This window comes from Corythoichthys intestinalis, chromosome 12 (genome assembly GCF_030265065.1).
Source record: "Corythoichthys intestinalis isolate RoL2023-P3 chromosome 12, ASM3026506v1, whole genome shotgun sequence".
Classification (NCBI taxonomy): domain Eukaryota; kingdom Metazoa; phylum Chordata; class Actinopteri; order Syngnathiformes; family Syngnathidae; genus Corythoichthys; species Corythoichthys intestinalis.
The window spans coordinates 9,952,679-9,980,407 of NC_080406.1; the positions used below are offsets into that span (position 1 = coordinate 9,952,679).

The 27,729-nt window shown below is 40.7% G+C and overlaps 1 protein-coding gene across 1 annotated transcript in view; it reads right to left on the reverse strand.

Annotated features, from left to right (window-relative positions):
• Positions 1-27,729, reverse strand: part of inpp4aa (inositol polyphosphate-4-phosphatase type I Aa) — a 49,305-nt gene that overhangs the window by 16,364 nt on the left and 5,212 nt on the right. Inside the window, exons 2-16 of the mRNA XM_057852343.1 lie at positions 25,150-25,385; positions 25,019-25,063; positions 19,184-19,302; positions 18,997-19,113; positions 18,837-18,916; positions 18,654-18,771; positions 13,513-13,603; positions 13,294-13,441; positions 11,677-11,807; positions 11,424-11,528; positions 11,093-11,201; positions 3,594-3,611; positions 3,335-3,515; positions 2,981-3,259; positions 2,758-2,905 (exon numbers count right to left, since the gene is read on the reverse strand). Coding sequence (XP_057708326.1) covers positions 2,758-2,905; positions 2,981-3,259; positions 3,335-3,515; positions 3,594-3,611; positions 11,093-11,201; positions 11,424-11,528; positions 11,677-11,807; positions 13,294-13,441; positions 13,513-13,603; positions 18,654-18,771; positions 18,837-18,916; positions 18,997-19,113; positions 19,184-19,302; positions 25,019-25,063; positions 25,150-25,279 — 1,819 coding nt within the window. The 5' untranslated portion in view covers positions 25,280-25,385. The remainder of the gene's footprint in view (positions 1-2,757; positions 2,906-2,980; positions 3,260-3,334; positions 3,516-3,593; positions 3,612-11,092; positions 11,202-11,423; positions 11,529-11,676; positions 11,808-13,293; positions 13,442-13,512; positions 13,604-18,653; positions 18,772-18,836; positions 18,917-18,996; positions 19,114-19,183; positions 19,303-25,018; positions 25,064-25,149; positions 25,386-27,729) is intronic.

A 27,729-nucleotide genomic window follows, 5' to 3' on the forward strand; every position in this document is an offset into this window, starting at 1 on the left:
TTTTTGTGTTGGAAATAAAAGCGCCCGTGTACTATAATGCAAGTCCCCACAGCTAGATGGCGAAATGACACATGAAAACATTTGAAAACTAAAAGGTCCAAACAGCCTCAGTTTAACAACACTGAAATAAATTGCACATGAATATCCAACAGCGCTCTCCACGCGGCAGCTCAACAGCAAAAACAAACAATAATACGGCTGCAATGCAGGCATGTCTTACATATTTGAAGACACCAAAGGTAGGGCTATCACCATAATCATCTTAATTTTAGACCTGGAATTTTAGAAAATGTGCTGTTTTTGTAAAGAAAAAAATCATTTTTGCGCCATGTTAACGCCTCCGCTGTCAACAGTTAACTTGTCCAATAGCGCCTTATTCAACGTGACCTGGTAGCAAGGAAGGTGTCAGGTGGTGACCATATTTCCGTATTGGCCCAAATATAAGACGATGTTTTTTGCATTGAAATAAGACGGAAAAAGAGGAGGTCGTCTTATATTCGCGGTCTAGACATTATATCCATTGACAACGCTAGATGGCGCCAGATATCATTGAAGCGATGTTCTGTCATGAGAGATCTCAGCTACTCAAGTTTAACCAGTTTGCATTATTTTATTGCAATGTCTTTCCTTATTCAGATTTGTTTCAAGACTACAGTCACAGTTAGACTTCACTTTGATGGTTAATGCAGTTATTGAAATTGTGTCGATTTATCACAATAGATTGGTTTATTTACATTTCAAAAACCAGAAGCCATTCATTTACGAATGTGAGTGCACTTTACTTTACATGTTTAAATGTTCAGATATTAAGATTTGAATGAGGCAAAATAACATGCTTTTTCCCTCAAATACAGTGTTATAATCATTTGTTTCGGATGTACTGTAATTATTTTCTGTATAAAAAATAATTTGGTGTACAAAAAGTCTTTTTTTCAAACTTGAGTCTTTAAAAAGAAGGGGTCGTCTTATAATCAGGGCCGTCTCATATTACGGTATTAACCCCCGCCCAAAAAATTCAACATGTATATTTAATCCCCAAAGTTAAATACTCTATTATTTCAATGTGTTTTTTAAAAATTTATTTATTGTTAACAAAAAGAAAAAATAATCTACCAAAACACTCGTGCCACTGCCTGCCTGCTATATGTTTTGTCAAAATGAGGCTTTATCCTCAAGAAAATAACTACTGTTACTTAGTTCGTGTCATTTATTGGTGAACACTTCTTTTGTCATATTCCCGGACTATGTAGCCTCTCTAATGGCTACGGCGCCCACATCAGAAGTAGGACAATGTCAACGCGCATTAAAGCATGAAATAATGATGCACAGACTATTTGATTTATCCAGAAATTGCCATTTTTGGAGAATGCTTTCATGCTGGCCGGTCACTCTTTGTTGATTTAGGGGCATTTCCGAGTCAATTCCTGTTGATTCTGGGCCATTTTATGGTCACTTCCTAGTGATTTTGGGGCATGTTCTATTGGTGCATTTCTGAATCCCGCCAGAGGCGTCGCGTCCCATTAGGCAAACCAGGCAATTGCTTAGGGCCCACAGCCAGCAGGGGCCCCCAGAGGGCCAACAGATTTAGCACACGCAGCTTTACTGCACTGTCACAGCAACATGTGTAGGGAGTGTTTCAATACCATGGAATCATTTGGCAGATTATCTAACGATTCTGTTATCAATTCCAATCAGCACTTACCATGTCACGTAGATTATACATGTTTAAAAAAGTCCAATCAGCTCTTTATACCACATGATTGTTTAATGAGTGACTCACCAAGTACTCTCTGGAAAGTCCTTGCCGAGTTGTTTTACGTTGAATTTCACAGGCCACCTCATTATCCATGTGACTACTTAAAGAAATAGTGATTTTTCCCAAAAAGTCTATCAGTGGGTCTATCGTATTCCTCGTCGAATACTCTATAAGAAAACTATAACATATATGCATCTAAAAGAATCCTAATCGATTTTATTAGCAATTTTAATACTCCTTTTAGCAAGGTTCCTTGGGTATGCGTACGTTCCCATAGCAACCAGTCTTGTTATTGTCCTATGTCATAAGCGCTGCGTATTCTGGGAGCGAGAATAGACGTAAGGTGCGCATTTTGAGCAGAGGACGGCCACCTGTTAAAATGTGTGCGTCCATGAACGAATGTAAGTACATCCATATGAGTCAGTATAAAGTGCTTAGTTTTCGCCACTTTTTTGGCCAAGATGACCGCATGTGCACGCAGCGCGCACTCGCACCCCCCCACCTTTGTGTTCATTATACTGCGCGAGTATGTATGTGTGTCACGTGACTCAGAGTGAGAATGGGCGGCAATTGGGGGGGCACTTTGAGTGTCCTAAAAACCGCTCTATGAGAGGGAGGCGTTATTAGACTTTTATTAAATATGCTATTGCCAAACTGTCCCCCCATACTTGCACACGCTCAAAGGGCCCCATATTGCTTGTTGCCTGGGGCCCCCGGGGACCCTTGCTACGCCTCTGACTATAGCTGTATGTTATTTTTTAAAATTTATAAGAAAATGTTTTTGTGTAGCCACAGAGGATTAATGGCATCTCCATTTTTTTGAAAGGTGAAAATGTTTTTTTCTTTTTCCAGGTACGAGTGTTTTGATTTATGAGCATGGTGATGGAACAAATTGAATTCCTAAGTCCAAGTAAACGAGTACTAAAAATACTCCTTCTTGTTGTGAGTCAGATGAATACATGCATTAATGGTTCCTCAACGATAAAACATTCGAGGCTGACCTTTTTTGGTGTTTTTGACATCCTCACTAGACAATGAGAATACATCATCGGAGCTGCTGTCACTTTGGAGTTGATCTCCTCGCAGCAACCTGTCCACTCTCTGGATTACACACTCCAGACTTTTGTCCACGTTCAGCCACACCTTCTCCTGCAGACACGTTAGATATGACATGTAATAAAGTAGGATAATACAACATAAGAGGCTGGCGGACATCCTCCTTACCCAGTCCTCTCCGAGCAAGTCGGCCTGCAAGGAGGCTCGTTTGTTTTTACTGCTGTTAATGCTGTCAGGGGGAGTGGCTAGGCGGGAGGGCGAGGTTGCCGTCCGCGACGGAGATGACGGATGGTGAGCAGGTGAGCGCGAAGGCGAGCGTGAGGACGGCGAGAGGGAGGAGGAAGGGGACGGGGTGCCTTCTGAGGTGGACTCCGGGCGGGCGGCGGTCAGAGCGATGATGGCTGAGGACAAGAGCTTAGAATCGCACACGCTCACCAACTGGCGAGTCTGAAAGACAGATTGCATTTAAATTATGCTTCAAACTCACTGGGTTAAATGGGGAAAACTCATTGGTCTGCTCACTTTGTCTTTGAGGATGGCCAATGTTCTCTCCAGCGCATTGGCCGAGCGCTCTTTGGCCGCTCTAGTCAGACGTTCAACGTAGTAACACACTTGTGTCTTCAGTGTGTTAATTTGGCCGATCAGCTCCTTTGCTCTGACGACATCCTGCGGCTGGTACGGCATTCCTCTTGGCCCGGTGGAGCTTTGAAAACAAATTGCTGTTTGTATGGGACTAAATTTGTGGAACAAAGAATGCACCAGCTTCTTCATAAAGTCTCACCTTTCTTCCTCGTAAGACCTGGCGGTGCAACAAAAACAGGAAGCAAGATTCATATTCATCACTAATAAATCAATGTGGGTGCACAATAGAGTTGACCGATAATGACTATTTAACCGATATCCCGACGTTGTCCAACTCCAAAAATCCGATACCAATATCAAATCGATACCGATATATGCGGTCGTGCGCTTATTGTTATTGCTCGTTTTATTGTGATGCCCCACTAGATGCTTTACTAAAGATAAATGTAACAACTTCAAGGGTTTCCATATAAAATGAACATTCTGTGAAAAATAAAAGAACAACTTCAATTGAAGCTATAGAAAATAAATGCCCCATATAAATAATATAAATTGAAATGAGCCAAAATGTGCATTATTAAATGAAAGGAATCATTCTCAATCAAATCACATTTGTAGTAGTTACCCCAAAGAGCCACTACAGGGAGATCAAAGCCATATAAATACAGGTAGTCCCTGGGTTACGAACGAGTTCCGTTCCTAGGCTGGCGATGTGACCTGAATTTCCGCGTAAATCATAACTAACCCTTTAAGTACTCCAAGATACCCCCTGAGCCTCAAAATAACTGTGCAAAAACATGTACAGTGTTCCCTTGTTTTTTGTGGTTAATGGGGACCAGAACCTGCCACGATAAGTGAAAAACCACGAAGTAGCCCCCCACACCCAAAAATTTAAAAAAAAATTTGTGTGCATTTATTCGGATTTAGCTTTGGAAAGAGATACATATAAGACTTTTTTTTTTTCACTTTTTCCCCCAAAGCAGTGCTTCTCAATTATTTTCTGTTACGCCCCCCAAGGAAGACGTAAATGTTTCGCGCCCCCCCAAACTCTCTGCCGTCACTGTAAGTAGTATCATTTGTCTATAAAATTACTATTATAAATACGCATCTGCCTAACATTGTGTCCTTTTTTTCTAATAAAGAAAAAAAGTAACATAGATCAACTTATAATAAAGTATAACTTTATTAACATTGTTTTGTTTGTACCAGAGAAGACTTGACGCGCATCAATTTGCCTGAATTAAAAAAAAAGTCACATCCAAACTGTAAAAAATACACTCAAGGTACATTTTTGACCATTTGATACAGAAAAATAAAATGTAATAAAATCAGTAAATAATAACAAATTAAAATTGATTAGAAACATTCACTCATGAGGACAGTATGCCAAAAAATTTGACCGGAAAAACAAAACTGAATAAAAGAAAAAAAGAGTGTCCTTGGACAGAAGGACAGTTTTTATTTTTGCTGCTCACAGTATTTACCTCCTTTGCAATGGTGTGGAGTTATTTTGCAATGAGCATGGTAACAATGCTCACTGGTTTACTGATAACACTGACAAAGCAGGACGATTGTTGGCAATATTCGGCACGTTTTCACTGAAAAACAACCAAGCGGCTTATCAATGAGAGTGGCGTCTTAATTGATTTGGCTTCTGGCTGTCTGATATAATTATTTTTAGACACAGTAAACAGTGGTCTTTCCTCATTACCCACTGTATTAAAAGTCAAAGCTAAAAGGCAAACGGCACGAAAAAAGCGCATTCTCGGCGGCCGAGGTAGAACCGTAGGTGAGGGCGGTCGTCGTGACGATCCCAAGCAAAAAATGGCACCTCTCGGGCGGCGACGTGAGAACCGGACAAGACAGTGGGTCGCTGCGTGACTGAGTCCGGTCGGAAAACGGCTTTCGAAAACGGCGGCGGCACACTGCTCATCATATCTGTTTTTTGTGTGTGCTGAGTTCTCTTCCTTAGTTCAAAAATACTGCGCGCACTCTGAAAATGAGAGCGCCACTGCCACGCACTGAGTGGATGTGCAAGTACACCATATTCCAGTGCAGCAAAAAAAAAAAAAAAAAAAAAAAAGGCATGTTCCCCTAGGTCCCTTGGCATCGCTCAGCACCCCCCCCAGGGGGGCGCGCCCCACTATTTGAGAAGTACTGCCCAAAGTAATTAAAAAAACTTTTATGTATATACCATAATTTTTTGACTATAAGGCGCACCTGACTATAAGCCGCACCCACCAAATTTGACACAAAAACAACATTTGTTCACAGATAAGCCGCACTGGACTATAAGCCGCAGCACTCCTCATTGCATTATGGAATATTTACACCAAAAGATAGTATCCGGTAACACTTTTTTTGACAGCGGCACCGTAAGACTGTCATAAGACCAAATGAACCACCATGAAGCTTTGAGCCAATGGGCTGAAAAGCTTCATTGCTTTGAGAAGCTTAATTTGCCCATCACTGCTCCACCTGCTGTCAACGCTGTTGTCGTCCAACATGCCTCCTAGCATGCACTGCAGCACTACAGATGTAAATAACAATCAAAATTCATGTTCTCTGCAAATTATTTCTTCAGTTACTGTTTCAGTTTCATTTTTTGCTAGAGATGGTATTTGGTAACTCTTTATTTGAAAGTGGCCCCATAAAACTGTCATTAGACAATCATAATTATGACATGACACTGTTATGATAATTAATGAATGCTTATACCAGATGTCATTTAGTGTTATCCGGCAAATTATCTCACTTTTGAATGGATGTAAAAGATCCAAGCTGAACATAAATGGAGATAAACAAATGGTGTTTACTTGTATAGCGCTTTAGTGACATAGTTTGCCGGATGACACTTAATGACATCTGTCATAAGCATTCAGTAATGCCCATGATAGTGTCATGTCATAATTATGACAGTCATAAGATCAAATGAACCACCATTGCTTCAAGAAGCTTCATTTGGACATCACTGCTCCCTTGGAGAGACAGTCAACCTCCGCTGCCACCTGCCGTCAACACTGTTGTTGTCCAACATGCCTCCTAGCATGCATTGCAGCGCTACAGATGTAAATAAAATTCAATCAATCAAAGTCAATCAAAATTCATGTTATGTGCCAATTATTTCTTCAGTTGATGTTCCAGTTGTTTCATTAATTGCTAGTTATGGTATTTGGTAACATTTATTTGACAGTCGTGCCATAAGACTATCATAATTATGACATGACCCTGCCATGAGCATTAATGAATCCTTATGACGGATGTCATTTTGTGTCATCGGCAAATTATCTCACTTTTGAATAGATTTAAAGATCTGAGCTGGACATAAATGGAGTTAGAGACATAGTTTGCCGGATGACAATGACATCTGTCATAAGCATTTATTAATGCCTTTGATAGTGTTATAATTATGATGGTGTTATGACGCCGCTCTCAAATAAAGTGTCACCTATTAACCCAAATAAATCAACAAATTAGCCGCAGGATACTGAGGGAGGGAAAAAAGTAGCAGCTTATAGTCCGGAATTTACGGTACATATATTTTAATACATGTTTTTTAAGCACTTCAAATGCAATAATTATGATAAGTTTTAAACATGTTACAGTCCCACCGAATTATTTTTAAACATGAATAAAGTAGAAAAAAATTTGTCTTTATTGAATGTATCATTGAGTGAGTCCACTCAAATCCGCTCAAGCTGCTCACTTACACACAATGAGTTGCCACAGCAACTGTTTAACAAGCTAAACGATGATTGATGCACGCGGCGCTTTGAAGTTTCGTCTTCCAAGCATCTCTGGCAAGATCAAACCTTCACGTCTGTCAATCATCGTTAACTTTAATCAGCAACTCCAGTGTAATGCCAGACCAAGAAAATCAGCAGGAAGGAGAGTACGTGATTGGGTTGGGACAGCTCATCTGTATTTATTTATTTAGTTATTTTTAATTAGAAAAAAAAAATCGATGGACTCAGTGCGCGAAGTTTGAAGCGCGAATTAGCGAGAGATCACCGTATTATAGGTTATATTAATAAGATAAAGTAGAAAAGTAAGGCGCTGTGAGGTACGTTGTGTTAAATACCATTATATTCAATGACTATTCGGCCTTTTAAAAAAAACTATTTGGGCTTTACTCGCGAGTACTGTGGAAAGATTAGGGAGGCGAGAAAGAGGGGTAACATGGCCGTTCTCTTAACATGAGCCCGACACCCGAACTCAAAAAAACGGATCGGGACTTGCAAGAGGAGTTCGCGCCAGAGGGAAGCAGCAGCAGCATGAGCAGGGCCGGCCCAGCCTATACGCAGACTATGCAGCTGCTTAGGGCCCCTGACCACTAGGGGGGCCCCAATCTGGCAATTGTTTATTATTATATTACATATGTTTATTTATTAATTTATATTCTATTTTGTTACTGTTTGCTTTATTTGACTATTGTGAGTGTTGATACTTAATTTCAAGCTTAAAAAATAAAAGTTCCTCCTTAACTTCTTTTCCTCTTTTAGAAAAAGGTTTGGTGCTATCTACTGTAAGTACTGACCATCATTTGGGGTGAGAAGTTTGAAGCATGCAGTGCAACAAAATCTGATTAATATAAAAAATATGGACGTATGGGTTGGATTGCATGTAAGGGTTTCACAGTACACTGTGACGAAATGGTGTGCCAAAAATATGGGCCCCTTGGCATTATTTTGCTTAGGGTCCCCAAATGGCCTGAGCATGAGAACAAGGAAGTGGGACCTGACGCCGCTGGGGAAGGAGGGGATCCCGACATGGCAAGAACTAGGTACTGTTTACGCGACTTGGGAAAAAAAAGGACTGGAGACAGAATGGTGGACGAGACTCAGGCGTCGTGAAGTCGAAATCATGTAAATCGGCGAATACGACGTAACCTGAGGACTACCTGTACAGGCAGGTACTGTATTGTATCATAGGACATGCCAATGCAATGACAATTCCCAAGATGTATTTTGTTGGGCTTTTGCACAGATTTATATTAGGGCTGTCAAAATTATCGCGTTAACGGGCGTTAATTTTTTTCTTTAAATTAATCACGTTAAAATAGTTGACGCAATTAACGCATGCAATGAATGACCCGCTGGCATATTGCCTCAAACATTACAATGAGGCCGTTTATGGACATTTAGAGTGAAGAGAATACCACCAGCCGCTTGGGGGCAGCACCGTTCCATACTCATGTCTTCTAAACGTGGGAGAATTAGTAGTTGTGAGACGTTTATGCTGTATTCACAATGCAATGCAAATTGCTATTTGTGCTCCACACATATTTCGGTAAGTTTTCTTTCTTTTAGTGGCAATTATGTGTCTCTTGTTGTATTTTGGGTAAGATATGTACAGATACACTGGGGAGAACAAGTATTGGATACACTGCCAATGGGTTTTCCCATTGGCAGTGTATCAAATACTTTTCTCCCCACTGTATATGTTATACAGTAAAGGCGAGTGGACACAGGCGTTCTTTGGACCGCGCCATTTATTGGCATAAGGTTCTCCTTCACAACAAACATAAGTATCGTTTAGTGAAAGCACAACAAAAATAATATTCCTATCGCTCAAAAAAAAAAAAAAATGTTCACAAAAAGAAAAGCACTTCAGTCTATAGCAGTACTTCTCAAATAGTGGGGTGCGCCCCCCTGGGGGGGCGCAGAGCAATGCCAGGGGGGGCGCATGTGACCTCGGGGAACATGTTTTATGTGTTTTTTTTGTTTTTTTTTTGCCGTACTGGAATAAAGTGTACTTGCACATCCACCCAGTAGGTGGCAGTGGCGCTCTCATTTTCAGAATGCGCGCAGTATTTTTGAACTAAGGAAGAGCACTCAGCACACACAGACAACAGATATGAAGAGCAGTGTGCCACCGCCGTTTTCGAAAGCCGTTTTCCGACCGGACTCACTCACGCAGCGACCCACTGTCTTGTCCGGTTCTCACGTTGCCGCCCGAGAAGTGCCATTTTCGGCTTGGGATCGTCACGACGACTGCCCTCACCTACGGTTCTACCTCGGCCGCCGTGAATGCGCTTTTTTCGTGCCGTTTGCCTTTTAGCTTTGACTTTTAATACAGTGGGTGATGATGAAAGACCACTGTTTACTGTGTCTAAAAATAATTATAGCTGACAGCAAGAAGCCAAATCAATTAAGACGCCACTTAAAGACATTAGACCCCAATCTCATTGTTAAGCCGCTTGATTTTTTCAGTGAAAACGTGCCGAATATTGCCAACAATCGTCCTGCTTTGTCAGTGTTATATCAGTAAGCCAGTGAGCATTGTTAGCATGTTAATTGAAAAATAACTCCACATCATTGCAAAGGAGGTAAATACTGTGAGCAGCAAAAATAAAACCTGTTCTGTCCAAGGATTATTTACTGATTTTATTACATTTTATTTTTCTGTATCAAATGGTCAAAAATGTACCTTGAGTGTATTTTTTAGTTTGGATGTGAATTTTTTTTTTTAATTCAGGCAAATTGATGCACATCAAGTCTTCTCTGTTACAAACAAAACAATGTTTATAATAAAGTTATACTTTATTATAAGTTGATCTATGTTACTTTTTTTCTTTATTAGAAAAAAAGGGCACAATGTTAGGCAGATGCGTATTTATAATAGTAATTTTATAGACAAATGATACTATTTACAGTGGCGGCAGAGAGTTTGGGGGGGCGCGAAACATTTACGTCTTCCTTGGGGGGGCGTGACAGAAAATAATTGAGAAGCACTGGTCTATAGTAATGAGGCCCTATTCTGACACACAGTTAAACAACAATGCAAAATGAACTGGCATTCCATATCAAAATAGCTATGCAAAATACATGTAAAACTTTTCACTCTATTTTTATTATTGTTATTTTTATTCTTCTTATTATTATATTAAATCTATTTTTGATTGAAAATTTTACAAATTTTATTAAAACGAAAACATGAAGAGAGGTGTTAATATAAAATTACTATAACTTGTAAGTATAACATTTATCGTTTAAGAACTACAAGTCTTTCTATCCGTGGATCACTTTAACAGAAAGAATGTTAATAATGCCATTTGTGGATTTATTGTTACAATAAACAAATACAGTACTGATGTACAGTATGATGTATGTATATATCCGTCGTGTGTATTATCTTTCCATTCCAACAATAATTTACATAAAAATATGGCATATTTTAGAGATGGTTTGAATTGCGATTAATTGTGATTAATTAATTTTTAAGCTGTAATTAACTCGATTAAAAATTTTAATCGTTTGACAGCCCTAATTTATACATTTTAATACTTTTACTACTACTTACTTTTCTTACCGACTATTTCTTTCTGGTAAGTAGTAGTAGTAGTAGTAGTAGTAGTAGTAGTTATGTATAACGAGTTTTTAATTCATTATTTTTCAATCATTTATTGTTCATTTAATTCTTGCACCATGAATGCATTCATATCTCACCTAACAAATCCCAAGCATCTTATTTTGTACTTATCAAAAGCTCAATAAGCATAACTGCTGTGCTAGGCCGTTACAAGTTTTATTTAGGGATTCTATAATCAAAGTAAAAACTATATGCATATTGGCCTAAAACAGATAGTATAGATTTCAATATAATCTGATATCATTTTAAAAGGCTTTTACAGGTTGATATTATCAGCTACCTGATATCGGACAACTCTAGTGCACAATGTGACTGTGCTTTACTTACTGTTTTCTGGCCTCCTCAAGCTTGTGCAGTAGTTTCCTGAGGCCGCACCCTTTAAAGCCTTGATGGTGTGCAGCAGGAGCGCCGTTGGTCACCACGTCGTATGTGTATTCTGATCAAACGACATGGGAAAATCTCATAAACAAAGCCACCAAATAAATGTCACTTCTGTAAAAATCTAGTAGGAAAATATTAAATGCACAATCTGAACAAAATCCAATGCATTAGATTAATGATCTAAAATGCCATAATAAAGATAATAATGCTCTGTTTTTAAGACAGGATCACGTGAGATTGAGCGTCAAGGCTACGGTGAGTGTTCATGGCAAATTACCATAGCCGGTTTCTCCATGAACTCTCATCCTCTGGATGTGCAAATTTGTCGGAATAAACTCTAACTTCCGTTCGGCTTTCAGTGTGCTAGATTTAAAAGAAGGTCCTAAAAGGGAGGGGAAAAAAACAATTGTCATGTAATGTAAAGAGTAAGAAAACTATTACGTACAGAAATAGAATACTTACTTTAAGATGTTTGGAGTGCTTGGAACTGCGTTAAATTATACTGCAGACGTTAAACTTGTGATTCTTACCTTTGTACTCGTGCAGATCGCTGATGGTCTCCTGATATGTAAGGATGATGGTCTGGTACTGAGTAATGATCTGCCTCCTGAGGTTCTCCCAGCATGGAGACAGCTCACCTAGTTCTTCTAGCTCACACACCCTATGCATATTTACAGGTACAGAAAAGAATAAGTGATTTTTTTCCAGAAATTTAGTATGAATGCTCTAAGAGTCCATCCATTTAAGAAGAAAAGTGATCAACAAAAACTTGTTATGAAACCTGGGAGATGCTTGTGTGTACAGTAATGGAAATCAGAGGTGAGAAGTAACGTTACATTTACTTGAGTAACTTTTGTAGAAAAATGTACTTTCAAGAGTAGTTTTACCACACCATACCTTTGACTTATACTTGAGTAGGTTTGTGAAGAAATGCTACTCTTACTCTTACTTTGGGCTACACTAGAGTCGGAATAGTTTTTCTCTTTATTCTACAAATTAGATTTTACTTTTCTGGCTACTCTACCCACCTCTGATGGTAAAATATAACATTTTGGTGATAATAATAAGAGATGGAAGTAATACATGTCCTAATATATCATAAAAATCGTGTCCAAGACAAGTGGGGGCTTGTTGATTTTGCCAATGAAATGTGATCGTTTTGGGAAGTGGTCAGTGGCAATTTACTTTTCCTCAGCAAATAATACATAAGGGGAATTGTGATAAGATAATTATTAAATGGTTATTAAATACAGTATTTGCTTTTACCAGTGAAGGCTCACAATAAAGTATTGATTGCTATAATAGTATGTTCCATGATTGATTGCAGTAAAGAGACATTTTTGTAATTGATAACTATAGACATGTTTAGTTCTTGATAAAACTGCCTTGTCATTCTGACCGGTTTAAACCGGCCTAGGTTCTACAGGTCAACTTCGAGGACAAGCCACAGACATTAGGAAAAGGCCACAGACATTAGGAAACTAAACTGTCTGTGACATTTAGGAAATCATATTGCTGCATTTTATTACTTGCCAAATTCTATTGCTTTATGAAATGTATTTGATGAGATAATTATTGTATATTTCCTCTAATCAATTGCTGCTCGCAACGAAGAAATGCTTCATCTTATTGTTACTCACAAGGAAGGAATTCTTTGTCTTGAAGAAGCCTTGAAAAGGCCTCTTGCCTGTTCAAGGACAGAGACAGCTTTGCTTTGCTGAAATGTGCTGACACACATGTATATACACTAATGTTCAAAAGTTTGGGGTTGAAGTTGCCCCAAACTTTTGAACAGTAGTGTATCATATGGGATTTTTCATTATGTACGCTATGGTTCAGCGGTAGTGTAATTCCACCTACAAGTACACACATAGCCAAACAAATACAAGGGGTGTCGCCAGCTTGCTTCCCCTTTCACTTTTAGGGCAAGACACCCGCCTGTTGCTTGGGCTATCTCAAATATAAGAGAGGTGAAGGAGGGGCTAGTTAGAACGATTGCGGAAGCTGTATAGTTTCCTCTCCTTCTCCTTGCAATCTTTTCAACTAAAATGAGTACCTTCTCTCCTTATTTTGGGTAATATTATAAATGTCCTCCTATGGATTCCTATTTGAACTTGACTTTGTGAAAAATGGACCATCAACGCTACCTGACGGCGTCCTCTTCTAGCAGCAGCTTCACGAACTGTCGAGGAATGTGCAGGGAGAGCACGCTCTCAGCCATTTGCTCTAAGACACGGAGATGGTTGCCGTCCGTGGTTGGGAAACGGTACATATGCGACATGACGCCTCCAAACACTAACACACAGAAACATGCCGGCGTGACTCTGTGGGAACTTTAAGTTCAGACGCTATCTTATGATACTCACCAGCCTTCAGCAGGGGATCCTTACACAGTGATGAAGACATGGACTTGATGCCTTTGGATTCAGTCAAACTTTCATCGACGGGAAGAACCATCTGATAATAAGTAACAATGTTTAACGCTACATGACTTTTCATTGCTAGAAATTTGTGATTGAGATTAGGGCTGGAATGTGCCAGCAACATCACGATACAATATGACAATATGGCTAGGTTCATACTGCAGGTCTTAATGCACAATTCCGATTTTTTGCCATATCTGTTTTTTTTGGCGTGCCCGTTCAGACTGCCTTTGTCCATTGAGTACATTCAAGTATCACGCATGCGCACTAATTCGCAGTCCGAGATGTGCTGGGCAAACTGACCCGCATGCCCAGTAGCATAAAAAAAATGACCACACATGCTGGATCAGCGTCATTCAAGGGTGATCATATTTTGATTTCCAAGAAGAGACAGAAATAAGAATAAATAATCCCGATTAGTTTTATACTAAAAGTTTATATGGATTGACTGCATGCACGAACTGTCCGTACATGACACACGCACACATATGGACAGTTTGTCCTGACTCTCACTCAGCCATGTTCATTTGGAGAAGAGAGAAAACTTAGCATTCTCAGGCTTATCCTCAACCCATTTTATTTTTTTTAATGACTGTTGTCAGGCTGGCACTTCCCCAAAAGCCGCGTTCAAGCTAGGCGCTACCGCTGATGCACAGCTGTACTGCTACCGTAGCGCCCTGTGCGTCTCACTCTTTGCTGACGTAATTGCTGCATGAATTCCGATTTGGGGGACTTGACAGTTCAGACCGCAGCCACATTCTGGAAAAAATGTGGCCCAAACAGATCGAATTTGAACCAGTCCAATTTTATTCGACTTTTCCCGTTGAGACTGTCAATGCCTCACTCCAGTCGGAAAAACACAAAAAAATTGGATTCGTGCATTAAGACCTGAACCTAGCCTATCTATCATGATACAAGGGTCACGGTATGATACATACTACAACACATGGACTATAAGGTGATACAAATCCCGATACCACAAAACAAAATCAATATGACACGTACATTTTTATTTTGCTGGATAGTACGCTGTTAACATTGACTTGGTCACGTGGAGTGCTTTCTTCAAATACTGTTCATTCAGCTGACCTCTGATGTCATGTCTAGTCAAAATGTGTGCGTAGCAGCAGAATGGCCGTAGTGAAAACTAGCAGTAAGGTCTGGCATTGGTCGGGTTTGTGTAACAGACACCATAAAGGGGTTGATGTGCATTGGCTTTTCCATCACTGTGTACAGTATGAATATCCAGCCAAAATGAATCCTTGAGGGATATTCTAGAAAACTGTATATTTAAAAAAAAAAAAATCTAGCATCATGTAGAGTACTCAAAGCGACAACGCATCATCACAGCACATTTAAATTTGTCCACAAAACCGTAAAGTTTGAAAGCCTACTAAGACATTGCAATCGCGAGAGTCTTGCCCACAAGACAGCACTGTTGCCTCCGCAAATAGGGATTTTCTTTGCTAAATTTTGGAGTTTTGAATTAATTTTCCGTACTAAATTGCGGCCTACAGAGATCAAACCCATCTAAGAACACTCTCTCACTCACTCTAAAATGTTGAAGGGAATAGTTACCTTTCTCGCACACACCATATAACTGTTTGCGTTACTCTAACACATGTAATATAATTAATCAGGGAATAGTGTCATTTCTCATATTTACCGCAGGACTGTACTACTTTAACACACCTAATATAAAATAAATAGCAAACCATAGTTGAATGAAAATAAGCAGAATAGATACACAACGCCATCTTATCACAGAAGCCCAACGTGTGCATCACGAGCAAGAGTGGCGCACCAACTCTTGCAATCAGTTCTCCCGACCACTCCAAGGACAAAGAGCAGGGCACTCTGTCCTAAAACAAGAAGCGTCTCGCCCAGCCAGGATAACAAAGTTGATAGCGGGCGCTTGGGACGTCAAGACCAGTGTCGGTCGCTGTGGCAACCATGTCCCATCCACGCACGAACCTAACCGCCCAAAACCGGCCACAGAGGGATGATCCCGAAACAACACCCTTCGGCCCGGCCCACTCCACCGCAGCGTTCAAAAACACTGGACACTGAGATAACAAACAGATTCGCTGCTCGAAAACTTTCCTATGTAGCCTTGTTTTGGATCGAGCACTGTTCCTCCGTCGTTTGTTTTTGCCTTGTTTTTTGACCATTGTCGATGAATAAATTGTCAACCTGTTTTCGGTGAGCCTTCTTCAAACTTTTGGAACATGGAGTCAGTACAAAGGGTTAACACAAGAGGTGAACTTCAGCCCTCCCGGTTGACTCACGGAAGCGGTGAGCAGCGGAGCACCATTTCCGTTCGGCTGTCACTGTTTCCGTGCGGCTTGGTCGAGGGGGGGTAAATTCCTTCAATGTGTTACTTTGAGATATTTATATACATATATATATATATATATATATATATATATATATATATATATATAAAAACTTTCCCATTGAACAGATTATTTTATTTTTCAAAACATTAGCAAATCAGAACATAAGTAGATTGCTAAGTTAAAATAAATTAATACAAATATACAGTGCCTTGCAAAAGTATTCAGCCCCCTTGAATCTTGCAACCTTTCGCCACATTTCAGGCTTCAAACATAAAGATATGAAATTTAATTTTTTTGTCAAGAATCAACAACAAGTGGGACACACTCGTGAAGTGGAACAACATTTATTGGATAATTTAAACTTTTTTAACAAATAAAAAAACTGAAAAGTGGGGCGTGCAATATTATTCAGCCCCTTTACTTTCAGTGCAGCAAACTCACTCCAGAAGTTCAGTGAGGATCTCTGAATGATCCAATGTTGTCCTAAATGACCGATGACGATAAATAGAATCCACCTGTGTGTAATCAAGTCTCCGTATAAATGCACCTGCTCTGTGATAGTCTCAGGGTTCTGTTTAAAGTGCAGAGAGCATTATGAAAACCAAGGAACACACCAGGCAGGTCCGAGATACTGTTGTGGAGAAGTTTAAAGCCGGATTTGGATACAAAAAGATTTCCCAAGCTTTAAACATCTCAAGGAGCACTGTGCAAGCCATCATATTGAAATGGAAGGAGCATCAGACCACTGCAAATCTACCAAGACCCGGCCGTCCTTCCAAACTTTCTTCTCAAACAAGGAGAAAACTGATCAGAGATGCAGCCAAGAGGCCCATGATCACTCTGGATGAACTGCAGAGATCTACAGCTGAGGTGGGAGAGTCTGTCCATACGACAACAATCAGTCGTACACTACACAAATCTGGCCTTTATGGAAGAGTGGCAAGAAGAAAGCCATTTCTCAAAGATATCCATAAAAAGTCTTGTTTAAAGTTTACCACAAGCCACCTGGGAGACACACCAAACATGTGGAAGAAGGTGCTCTGGTCAGATGAAACCAAAATTGAACTTTTTGGCCACAATGCAAAACGATATGTTTGGCGTAAAAGCAACACAGCTCATCACCGTGAACACACCATCCCCACTGTCAAACATCGTGGTGGCAGCATCATGGTTTGGGCCTGATTTTCTTCAGCAGGGACAGGGAAGATGGTCAAAATTGACGGGAAGATGGATGCAGCCAAATACAGGAACATTCTGGAAGAAAACCTGTTGGTATCTGGACAAGACCTGAGACTGGGACGGAGATTTATCTTCCAACAGGACAATGATCCAAAACATAAAGCCAAATCTACAATGGAATGGTTAAAAAATAAACGTATCCAGGTGTTAGAAGGGCCAAGTCAAAGTCCAGACCTGAATCCAATCGAGAATCTGTGGAAAAAGCTGAAGACTGCTGTTCACAAACACTCTCCATCCAACCTCACTGAGCTCGAGCTGTTTTGCAAGGAAGAATGGGCAAGAATGTCAGTCTCTCGATGTGCAAAACTGATAGAAACATACCCCAAGCGACTTGCAGCTGTAATTGGAGCAAAAGGTGGCGCTACAAAGTATTAACGCAAGGGGGCCGAATAATATTGCACGCCCCACTTTTCAGTTTTTTATTTGTTAAAAAAGTTTAAATTATCCAATAGATTTTGTTCCACTTCACGATTGTGTCCCACTTGTTGTTGATTCTTGACAAAAAATTAAAATTTTATATCTTTATGTTTGAAGCCTGAAATGTGCCGAAAGGTTGCAAGGTTCAAGGGGGCCGAATACTTTTGCAAGGCACTGTATATATTATAAATATAATTAAACTAAATGCAGTCCTTTAGGTGAGCCTAAACCCACAGCCACAGCTCAACAATATTACCATCAGAACAAAAATAATTGAATTATTTTCCATAAAAAGCATGTGTGTATGACTCATATCATGTTTACATTATACACACACTCGCTTTCTCAACACAGACAGTTGCCAGAGAGAAAAGAAAAACATGTTTTACCACTGCTGGACACACTAAACACGCAGGAGTTAACACTTGTAGCAGGTGGGAAACGTTCATGACAGTGTTTCTAACCTTTAATCTTGTACAAATGCGAAATCATATTGGAGGTATTGCCTCCTCGGCAGCCACCCTTCAAAAACATGTTTTACATGTCGGTTGGCCCTCCTCCTCTAAGCCGCGACCGTCTGTAACTTTTGTGTATCCGAAGTATTCCCATACCAGTGATTTCGTTTTCTTTGATCGGGGAAAAAAAAAATCAGGAGTTTCAAACTCCAGCCATCATGTAGCACAAACTTTGACGTTTTCATACCAAAGTATACCTTGAAACCGGTAATCGGCACAATCTATACAGAATCTTAAAATCCATTCCACAGCCTTTTCATCAATACGTGTATTGTCAACAGGCCCACAATGATATATGCTTGCAACATCAACAACATGACAAACATCTCTTCAATAAGTCCATGGTTGGCTGACATCTTGCTTGTTTGCTCAAATATTTTCGCATGGTTGTGTGCTGAACCTGCTTGAGATCCAGTAATCACTGTCATGCTCTTATCTTAAGAAGCATTGAGCATTTATTGACAAAGTATAGATTTTTTTTCAAATGTGAGGAGTCAAGTTCTGCTACATGAAAAATCTACCCCGTCTTGACATTTCTCTGAGAAAAAATTCCAACCAACTCCTCACCACTCACCCTTCCGTTCACAGTATCTCCTCGTTGTAGTCTGGCAACCGGAGCTCGGTGCTCTCGTTTCTCCTCAATCTGCCAGGCGATGACCGTGAGGTTGCCGACTCGTTCATTCTCGGCTGACCTGTAAGTAAAGTGAGCAACCTCTTCAATCCAGCTGGAGCTTATTTTGAAAGAGCCTGGGGCTACCTTAGAGTCAGGTGCAGGCGGTGGTGTTTGTCCTGAAGGAGCTCCTTCAAAGAAAACATGGCCGAGCCAAGCATGTACATCTGTCCGTGAGAAAACTGCTTTTTGAAAGAGTTCACCAAAACTGGCGGGTTTAAATGTAACAATTCCAGATGCGACATACCGTGCCCTGTGAACGATCCTTCACATCGTAGACGGAGAGCTTGACCTGGGTCTGCTGAGTGACGAGGGAGTCCTGGAAGAAGGCCACGCTGCTCAGGAATGCGGGGTTACTTGTCCCCTGCAGGATAAACAGAAGAAGGTCCAAGATGGTTCTCCTTAATAGCAACAAGGAGGGAAGCGTTCCGTACCTCAATGATTTCAGTTTGCGAATGTTTGGTCCAGAAGGCCTGAGGCGGAGTGGTGCAGCTGACAGCCACAAAGCTGCTTGGCTTACGGTCCACAGTGGGTGTGATCAGTTCACTGCAGACTGGAGGAAATTGGAAGTTATAGAGCAGTTACTTGTTTGCAACAGAAACAACTGGTCAACAGTTGAGAGAGACTAAATGCTTCTTGGCCCGGGACATCTGGTCCTATAGCACCAAAACCAGTGTTGTTTTTGGTAGCCCTTTTGATTTCTGTCTTAGTCTTTTGGAGAAAAATACTTATTGTCTTCGTCATATTTTAGTATATTTCAATATGTGTTCGTCTTCGTCTAGTTTGAGTCTACAAAAACTTGACAAATTTCGTCTAGTTTTAGTCGACAATTGCTCAAAATGTTTTGGTCTGTAAACATTTTAAAAGTTTTAGTCCATGAATAAATACAAAAATAAATAAAGGGTTTCCAACAATTTCAAATGTACATTGACAGACGAGTACATACAGTAATTGTAGAGTACAAGGACATCATCTTCATGATGATAATACACACTCAGCAGGAAAACAGTACATTATTTTCAATTAATTAATCACACCTGGTCGTCACGAACTGTATGTAAAGTTTTCCAAGAGATTAGACGACACTACGCTAAATGCTAATGCGAATGCTATGCTTACGCTACAAGTTACATTTAGTGTTTAATGATAAAAAAAAGCACAGACCTTTAAAGTCTAAAGCAACATGGCATATCTTGCCAAGACAAGAAAACAAAACTAACAAAGCAGGCATGCGTTTCACAATTAGCAATTTTGGAGCCTGGAGAGGACACCGGTGTGTGTTTGGCGTGCAACACGTCACATGAGTGACACGGCCAAACACAGTTACAACTCGTCCTAACCTAATATGATCAGAAAATGTCACACACCGTGGGTGGTCTGGGGCGGGGATTGATCGGGGCCCTGACGCTTCTTCCGCCCTGGGGCCGGTGGTTCTGGTGGACGGGGCCACGCCCGCGGGAGCCTGCCTCTTAACTCACGCACTTCTCACTTCGGCACTGTAAATATTTTTCACCCTGGCACTTACATGCTCATACATTTCTCCGGGGAGAGTTGGGACGGGGCTTTACAGTCCCAGCCCGACTCCCCCCTGTTTTTAATGCACCACACACCAAGGTTGTGGGATGGTTGGGACCTGTTGGGGGGGGGGGGGGCTCACGGCTGCCTCCTCACCACAGGCCCCGCCATCCCTGCACCTTTTTTAAATGCACCACACACATCATACTCCACAGGAGAGCTCCAGCAAAGGGCGGTGGGACAGGCGGCTGGACAGAAACTCCATGCTGCGGTCCCACTGCCCCAAGCCAAGCTCTCCTATTTTAATGCATACATTGCACTACCCTCCCCTCACACCCCCATCACGGTGCTGGGTGATGGCTGCCAGTCGGGAACCTGGCAGCCACAGTAATAGGGTGGTAGGTGGGTCCCACACTTTTTCTATATGGCGTGGCTCCCGGGGTGTGGCCTCCCCTCTGCCTCGGCTGCCGGCCGCGGGAGTGGGTTGGGGGGTCGGGTCTCCGATCTTGCATCGCCCCGTGGCAGTTCCTGGGCGTTCTCCTGCCTCCGCCTTCCCCTCTCTTCTCTGGCTGGGCATCCGCCCTGCGCTCCGTCACGGGTCGCTGGCTGGGCGCCGGTGTATCAGCGGGGTGTCGCCTGCACCGGCGGGGGACCCTGCCTTGCCTGGGGCTTGGTGGGCCGCTGGGGGTCCCGTGGCGTGCCGTGCCGGTTGGGGGGCTGTGGCTGTGGCTCGTGGCCCAGGTAGTAGGCGTGGGGTTGGTGATGCGTCCCCTCCTGCCATCCCTGAAGGCCGGTTGATGGGCGCGCGGGTGGCCCGGGGGACCACCCTGGGTCCCGGGGGGGGGGACGGTGGCTCCTTTGCTGGGCGGCGGGAGGAGGGATGGGAAGCGCATGTCGCCCCCACCCCCCGCCCGCCCTCCCTCCCCGGGCTGGCTGGGTGGGGGCCGTGGCCCTGGGTTGGCGCCCGCGCGGTTTCTCCGCCCGTCTGCGTGGCTGTCGCGCGCCCGGTGGGGCTTGCGTGCTGCTGGATGTGGTAGGGCATGCTCGAGGTTGGGGGTTCCGGTGCCGGGATTGGCGATGCGGCGGCGTAGGGTTGGTCGCCAACGGGCTTACACTCATAAGAGATTCACACGATTACTGGGTTCTAGATCACAGAACTGATTTGTGTACACTCTACCCCTTTCAATCACTTAGCTTATAGTCTTATAGACACCCCCACCCCCATTCTCCTCTTTCACTGGCCAATTGGCCCCCACATGGTGTAAACCGGAAATACATCTCGCTGACGATAGCACCAGCATATTAGTAACTAGTTTAGATGTTCAATGTATTTCTTGTTGTTGTTTGTGTATGTGTTTCTTTTCTTTCTTCTCTCCCATAATCCCTTCCTGTTCGCTGCTTTGTCATAATAAAAAGGTATTTTGAAGGATCACAATGGGAGTATGTCAGACTCTCCATGTGAAACATTAAAACTGTTCAGAATCCGGGCACTTAGACTTCCATTCTCTGTGTCAAACAGCTGAACAGGACAGGTTTAAAAAAAAAAAAAAAAAAAAAAGAAAATGTCACACATTGTGCATAAGCAGATTTTATGGGGGGGGGGGGGGGGGGGGGGGCCCTGGTGGCCGAAAAGTGTCATTGCATGTAATTGACTTTCCTATATATATATATAAGTTGTAAAGCAATTAAACTGCAACAAAAATGAATGAAATGAACAAAAAAATATTTTTATAATGGGTGAAAATTATTTTTCGAACAGATCATGTGACTAGAACCTTAGATGGTCCTTTGCTTTGCATATAATTTTGAAAAATTTTGGGCAATTTTATTTCTCAAATGATTTTTTTTTCTTTGACTGATTTTTTTTCAGAAAATTCCCCCCCCCCCCAATTTTTTTTTTTTTTTGATTGAAGCATCTTTTTGAGAAGATTGAATCATTTAGACACAAATTTCCTACACTTAATATGGCCCAAACACAAAAAGGATTGCTTCAATGAAAGAAAACGTTTTCATTAAAAAAATAGTGGTTCAAATGCAAATTTTTCAACCTCAAATATTTTTTCGCATTCAAAAACTTTTTCTATGATTGAAATTTTTGTTTTTTTGATGGAAGTGATTTTTCTTTTTGAAAATATATGTTTTTTGATTGAATAATAAAGACATAAATGTCCTAGCCAAAATGTGGCCCAAACACAAATCAATATTACTTCAATCAAAAAAGCTGCTTCGATCAAAACAGAACTTGAGTTTAATTTTTTTTATAAAGAAAAAAAAAAAATCAAAGAAAAATTGCTTTTACATGCATTTTTGTTTTTGTTTTTTGAGTTTCAAATTTATTTTTGCATTCAAATATTTTTTTGTTGTTGCAAATATATATTTTGATTGAAGCAACTTTTTTTTATTGAATCAACTTTTTTATATTGAATAATAAAGACACAAATTTACCTCCATATGGCTCCGCCCAGGGGATACAATTTTTGACTGGGGTAAATACATTGGCACGATTGAATCATTTAGACACAAATTTCCTACACATAATATGGCCCAAACAGAAAAAGGATTGCTTCGATCAAAGAAAATGTTTTCATTAAAAAATTAAGTGTTCAAATGCAAAATTTTCAACTTCAAATATTTTTTCACATTCAAAAACTTTTTATATGATTGAAATTTTTTTTTTTTTTTTTTTGGATTGAAGTGATTTTTCTTTTTGAAAATGTATATTTTTTGGAAACAACTTATATTTTGATTCAATAATAAAGACATAAATGTCCAAGCCAAAATGTGGCCCACATTACTTCAATCAAAAAAGTTGCTTCAATCAAAACAGAACTTGAGTTTAATAATAATAAAAAAAAAAATTTAAATCAAAGAAAAATTGCTTTTACATGCATTTTTTTTTCCGTTTTTTGAGTTTCAAATTTATTTTTACATTCAAACATTTTTTTTTTGATTGAAGCAAGTTTTTTTGGTTGAAAATATATATTTTAATTGAAGCAACTTTTTTTTTTATTGAATTAACTTTTTTTGATTGAATAAAAAAGACACAAATCTACCATATGGCTCCGCCCAGGGGATACAATTTTTGACTGGGGTAACTACATTGGCACAACACCAGCGGGCGTACCATATTCAATGGATGACGAGCTTGGCAAAAAGTATTGCCTAAGCGGCCTGATTTAGAATTTCCCTCAAGAATAATGGGAAACATAAAAACGCTCAATGTCTACTGTACTTATTATTATAAATATTCTTGTAAGTTAATTTTATTGCTGACACTGCGTTTCGGGGTCATCAACATGTAGTCCCCCCCTGCCCCAAATGTCAAACTCCGCCTATGACATTGTGAACTTGTGACGGAAACTATGGCAAATTTTCATCTCGTTCTCGTCTCTTCAGACAGAAACTGGCATTTGTCTCATTCGTTATGTTTTAGTCTCCCAAGAGCTCGTCACGTCATCGTCATGAAAAAATTGTTCGTCGACGAAATATTTTAGTTATCGTCATTGTTGATGAAAACAATGCTGACCAAAACCATCTCTGATACAAGACTAAAGGAAATCCCACGTCAAGAAGGAATAGACACCCAATATCCATGTCTTCTCGTCCAAGATTTAAGCTTTCTGAAAACACGTGTCAACAGAGAAAGTCATTTGGTCAAACTTCAACCCAATATTTGTGTGGCTTAAATTCCTAGTCTCAGTTTAAAGTCACTTGTAGACACATTCAAGGACAACATCCAAGGGGCAGTTTACATGGCAACTCTGCGACACAAAGACGCAATGACTGAGTAGCGGGCTCGCCTCGCGTGCATATGGCGAAGACGAAAAATTCTGAATCCTGCCTCCAAAGTGGAAGAATCCGATTGCGGGGGGTTGAGGGGGGCTTCCTCGGCATGCATATCAAAGGCTCCTGCGGCGCGAGAGCGCGCCGTTAACGTCAGCACTCGTACACGTCACATTGAGCGTGCGCAGCGGTGCTACTAAACATTAAAAACGGCAAATATGGCGGAATGTCGGCTTTAATTTCCTGTTTTAATAATATTTTAAAATTAAATATGTTGAATCTTTCAATTTTCGTGCCTTTTTGAACAAAAGAAAAATGACATTGCTTCGAGTGGGCGGACATATTGTTTTCCGGTGTTCTGACAAATTTTCCAACCCATCAAAAATTGCTACCTTGCGGTTTTGCGCATGCGCGTAACGTTAAAAATGGCCGCGAATGCAGCGATTCCAAAGTAAACACTACAAACTTTCTTTAAAGAAAGGAATATTTACTTAAGTTTGTACTTACTTAAGTAAGTATCCTACCATGTTAGCTGCACCCAGCAACTGCACCCCGCGCTCTCACTGTTAACGACTTTGCCGTGTCGTTAAATATTAATTTACGCCATTTTCGTGTTGCACATGTATGTTTATGATGTATCTACTTTAGTTAGCACCTTTGGATAACATTGAGAGTCCAATTGAATGTAAAAGAGGGCTTTTTCAGTGCCACAAAAGCTTTGGGAGCAAAATTTTATAAGGGAGCAAATTTTGGCAGAACACCGACTGAGGGAGCTTGGTGGGGTCAAAGTGCAACATTCTCTGTCGCCCTGTAAATCTGCACTGCCCCCTAGGGCCTGGCATGCATACTACATCGTTTTCATGCGGAATTGCGACATTGTTCAAATGGAGACACAAATGAATTTGAAATTTTTCGTATTTTCGGAGAGTCACCATATAAACGGCCCCCAAGATTTGTCATGTTGATCTTACCTAAACTGAACTCTAACACCGGCTCGTCAGGGTCCTGACTGTTTCCTGTAGATCATAGAAAGTCCTATTGGGAAACCTTTTCATCATCTAAGCAGCAGGAAACATTACCATGGTTACGGTCACTCGGTTACCTGACAGTGCCAACCCCATCATCTCCGACGAAAGATCAAACGTGTTGGCCCGGTAGACTGACCACGGCCTGTGCCGGGGGCTGCGCTCTTTCCCCGACATGGAGGGGTCACGGCGCGGCTGAGGATGCATTTCCTTCTTCTGTTTTAGAACCTTGATGAAATCTCACTGCAGAACCTGAACTTCCTATATGATATGTGCGCCTTGGGTGATGATCTCAGCAATCACGCATGAGTCTCTAATGAAAAGCAAACAGGAAGACAAGTGGGGGTTAGTGTCCGGTAGCTATGGATACATGAGACGTGATGATGATGACGTCAGCTTTTCACGCAGCAGGCTGCATTTAAATTGAAGCAATTATCTGGTAACGTAGACAGTGGCAAACTTTTTCAGTGTGACTTTTCACACATCCTAAAATACCCATGCCAGCTGCTCATGTTAGATGTGAATATATTCAACAAACTGATCTCACAAAGCTGGAACAATAGAATCGTGTGTTACAGTTGTGTTGCATGTACCGTTGCCTTTCTGGGTCTTGGAAACAACATAAACATTTGGAGTCATTTTTAAATGCGGATGAGACACCTATTATTATATGTTCTAAATACTATAACTGTAAGAGTACATACAGTCCCTGACAAAAGTCTTGTCGCTTATCCATTTTGTAGAAACAATTGCTAATAACTAGGGTTGTTCCGATAATGTTTTTTTGCTCCCGATCCGATCCTGATCGTTTTAGTTTGAGTATCTGCCGATCCCGATATTTCCCGATCCGATTGCTTTTTTTTTTTGCTCCCGATTCAATTCCAATCATTCCCGATATTTTTTCCCGATCCTATACATTTTGACAATGCATTAAGAAAAAAATGAATAAAACTCGGACGAATATATACATTCAACATGCAGTACATAAGTACTGTATTTGTTTATTATGACAATAAATCCTCAAGATGGCATTTACATTATTTACATTCTTTCTGTGAGAGGGATCCACGGATAGAAAGACTTGTAATTCTTAAAGGATAAATGTGACTTTGTATATTGTGACTAAATATTGCCATCTAGTGTATTTGTTGAGCTTTCAGTAAATGATACTGCAGCCATTTAACTTCTGCCCAAATGCATGATGGGAAGTGCAACCATGACTGTGCGTAGGGACACCAATTGGTATATCTTCTCTGCGTTGGGAAAGAACATAGGGTGTTAAGAAAAAGATATTACGTTATATTTAATTGCTGAGAGAGGTATTGTAAGGCTTTAGCCACATAAAAAATGGCGCCAAAGGCTGTCAAAATTCTCTCTATTCACTATACACTGCATTTTAGCGCTATCTATAGGTAAAGGTCTTTATAGATTGAACGCGACAATGCGTGGGTGGGTCGTGCAGCGCATGTGTTAACTATTTAACGTGATTAATTTAAAAAAATTAATTACCGCCGTTAACGCAATAAATTTGATAGCCCTACTTTAAGCCAAAACTACTCTGGATGAGTGTAAGACATTTTGTCTGTACCGTTAAATACAATTAGAAAACGATTTAAATAAATAATTAAAAATAAATAAATAAAAGGCATGTCCGATATTTTTTTGCCGATTCCGATACTTTGAAAATAACGTGATCGGACCCGATCCCGATCGATCGGGACATCTTTACTAATAACCTGACTTTTAATGATTCAGTTGGTTTCAGAAATGTCTCATTTGAAAGCTTAGACCCTCCCAAATGATGTTGAATGTACAAAAATATATTTGTTTCACTGAAAAAAAGATTTATCATTTAATGAAGACATAAAGGTCAAATTTTGGCAAGACAAACGTTTTGTCGCCTACAGAAAGTAGTGTGAAAATTGAACAAAAAATATACTTCAAATACAAAAATATGTTACATAACATAAGCGAATTAAGTAGTGGTGCTGTGAGATCCATATTTAATATTTTGTATGACTTCCATGGGCTTCGGCAAGGATTAATACAATTTATTGATGAAGTCATCAGGAACATCAAAGGAAGCAGTCTTGCATGCCTCCCAGAGTTCATCAAAATTCTTGGGTTTCGTCTTCCATGCTTCCTCTTTCATCCTACCCCAGACATGCTCAATGATGTTCATGTCAGGTGACTGGGCTGGCCAGTCAATCTTCTTTGCCTTGAGGAACTTTGAGGTAGAGGTTGAAGTATGCGATGGAGCACCATCTTGCTGCAGAATTTGTCCCTTTTTATGGTTAGGAATGTAAGAGGCAGCTAAGATTTGTTGATATTTCAGACTATTTATGTTGCCTTCCACACTGCAGATCTTTCACACACCCCCATACTGGATGCAACCTAGAGGTTAGATTTTGTGCCCGAACCCGAACCCGACCCGACCCGACCCGAATGTCCACAATTTAAGCATTCACGTTCGGGTCAGGTCGGGTCGGGCCGCCATGCCGGACTAATAAATTATTTAAAAAAAAAAAAAAAAAAATGGAGAGCATGCTCTCTGTATTGCGCTTTTGCTTGTGCGTGTGCACGAACGCCGTGGCGCCGGCTGCTTTTTCTTCTTGTCCTCCCGCTGCACGGCCGAGGCGCCGCCCTCTCCTGTTCCC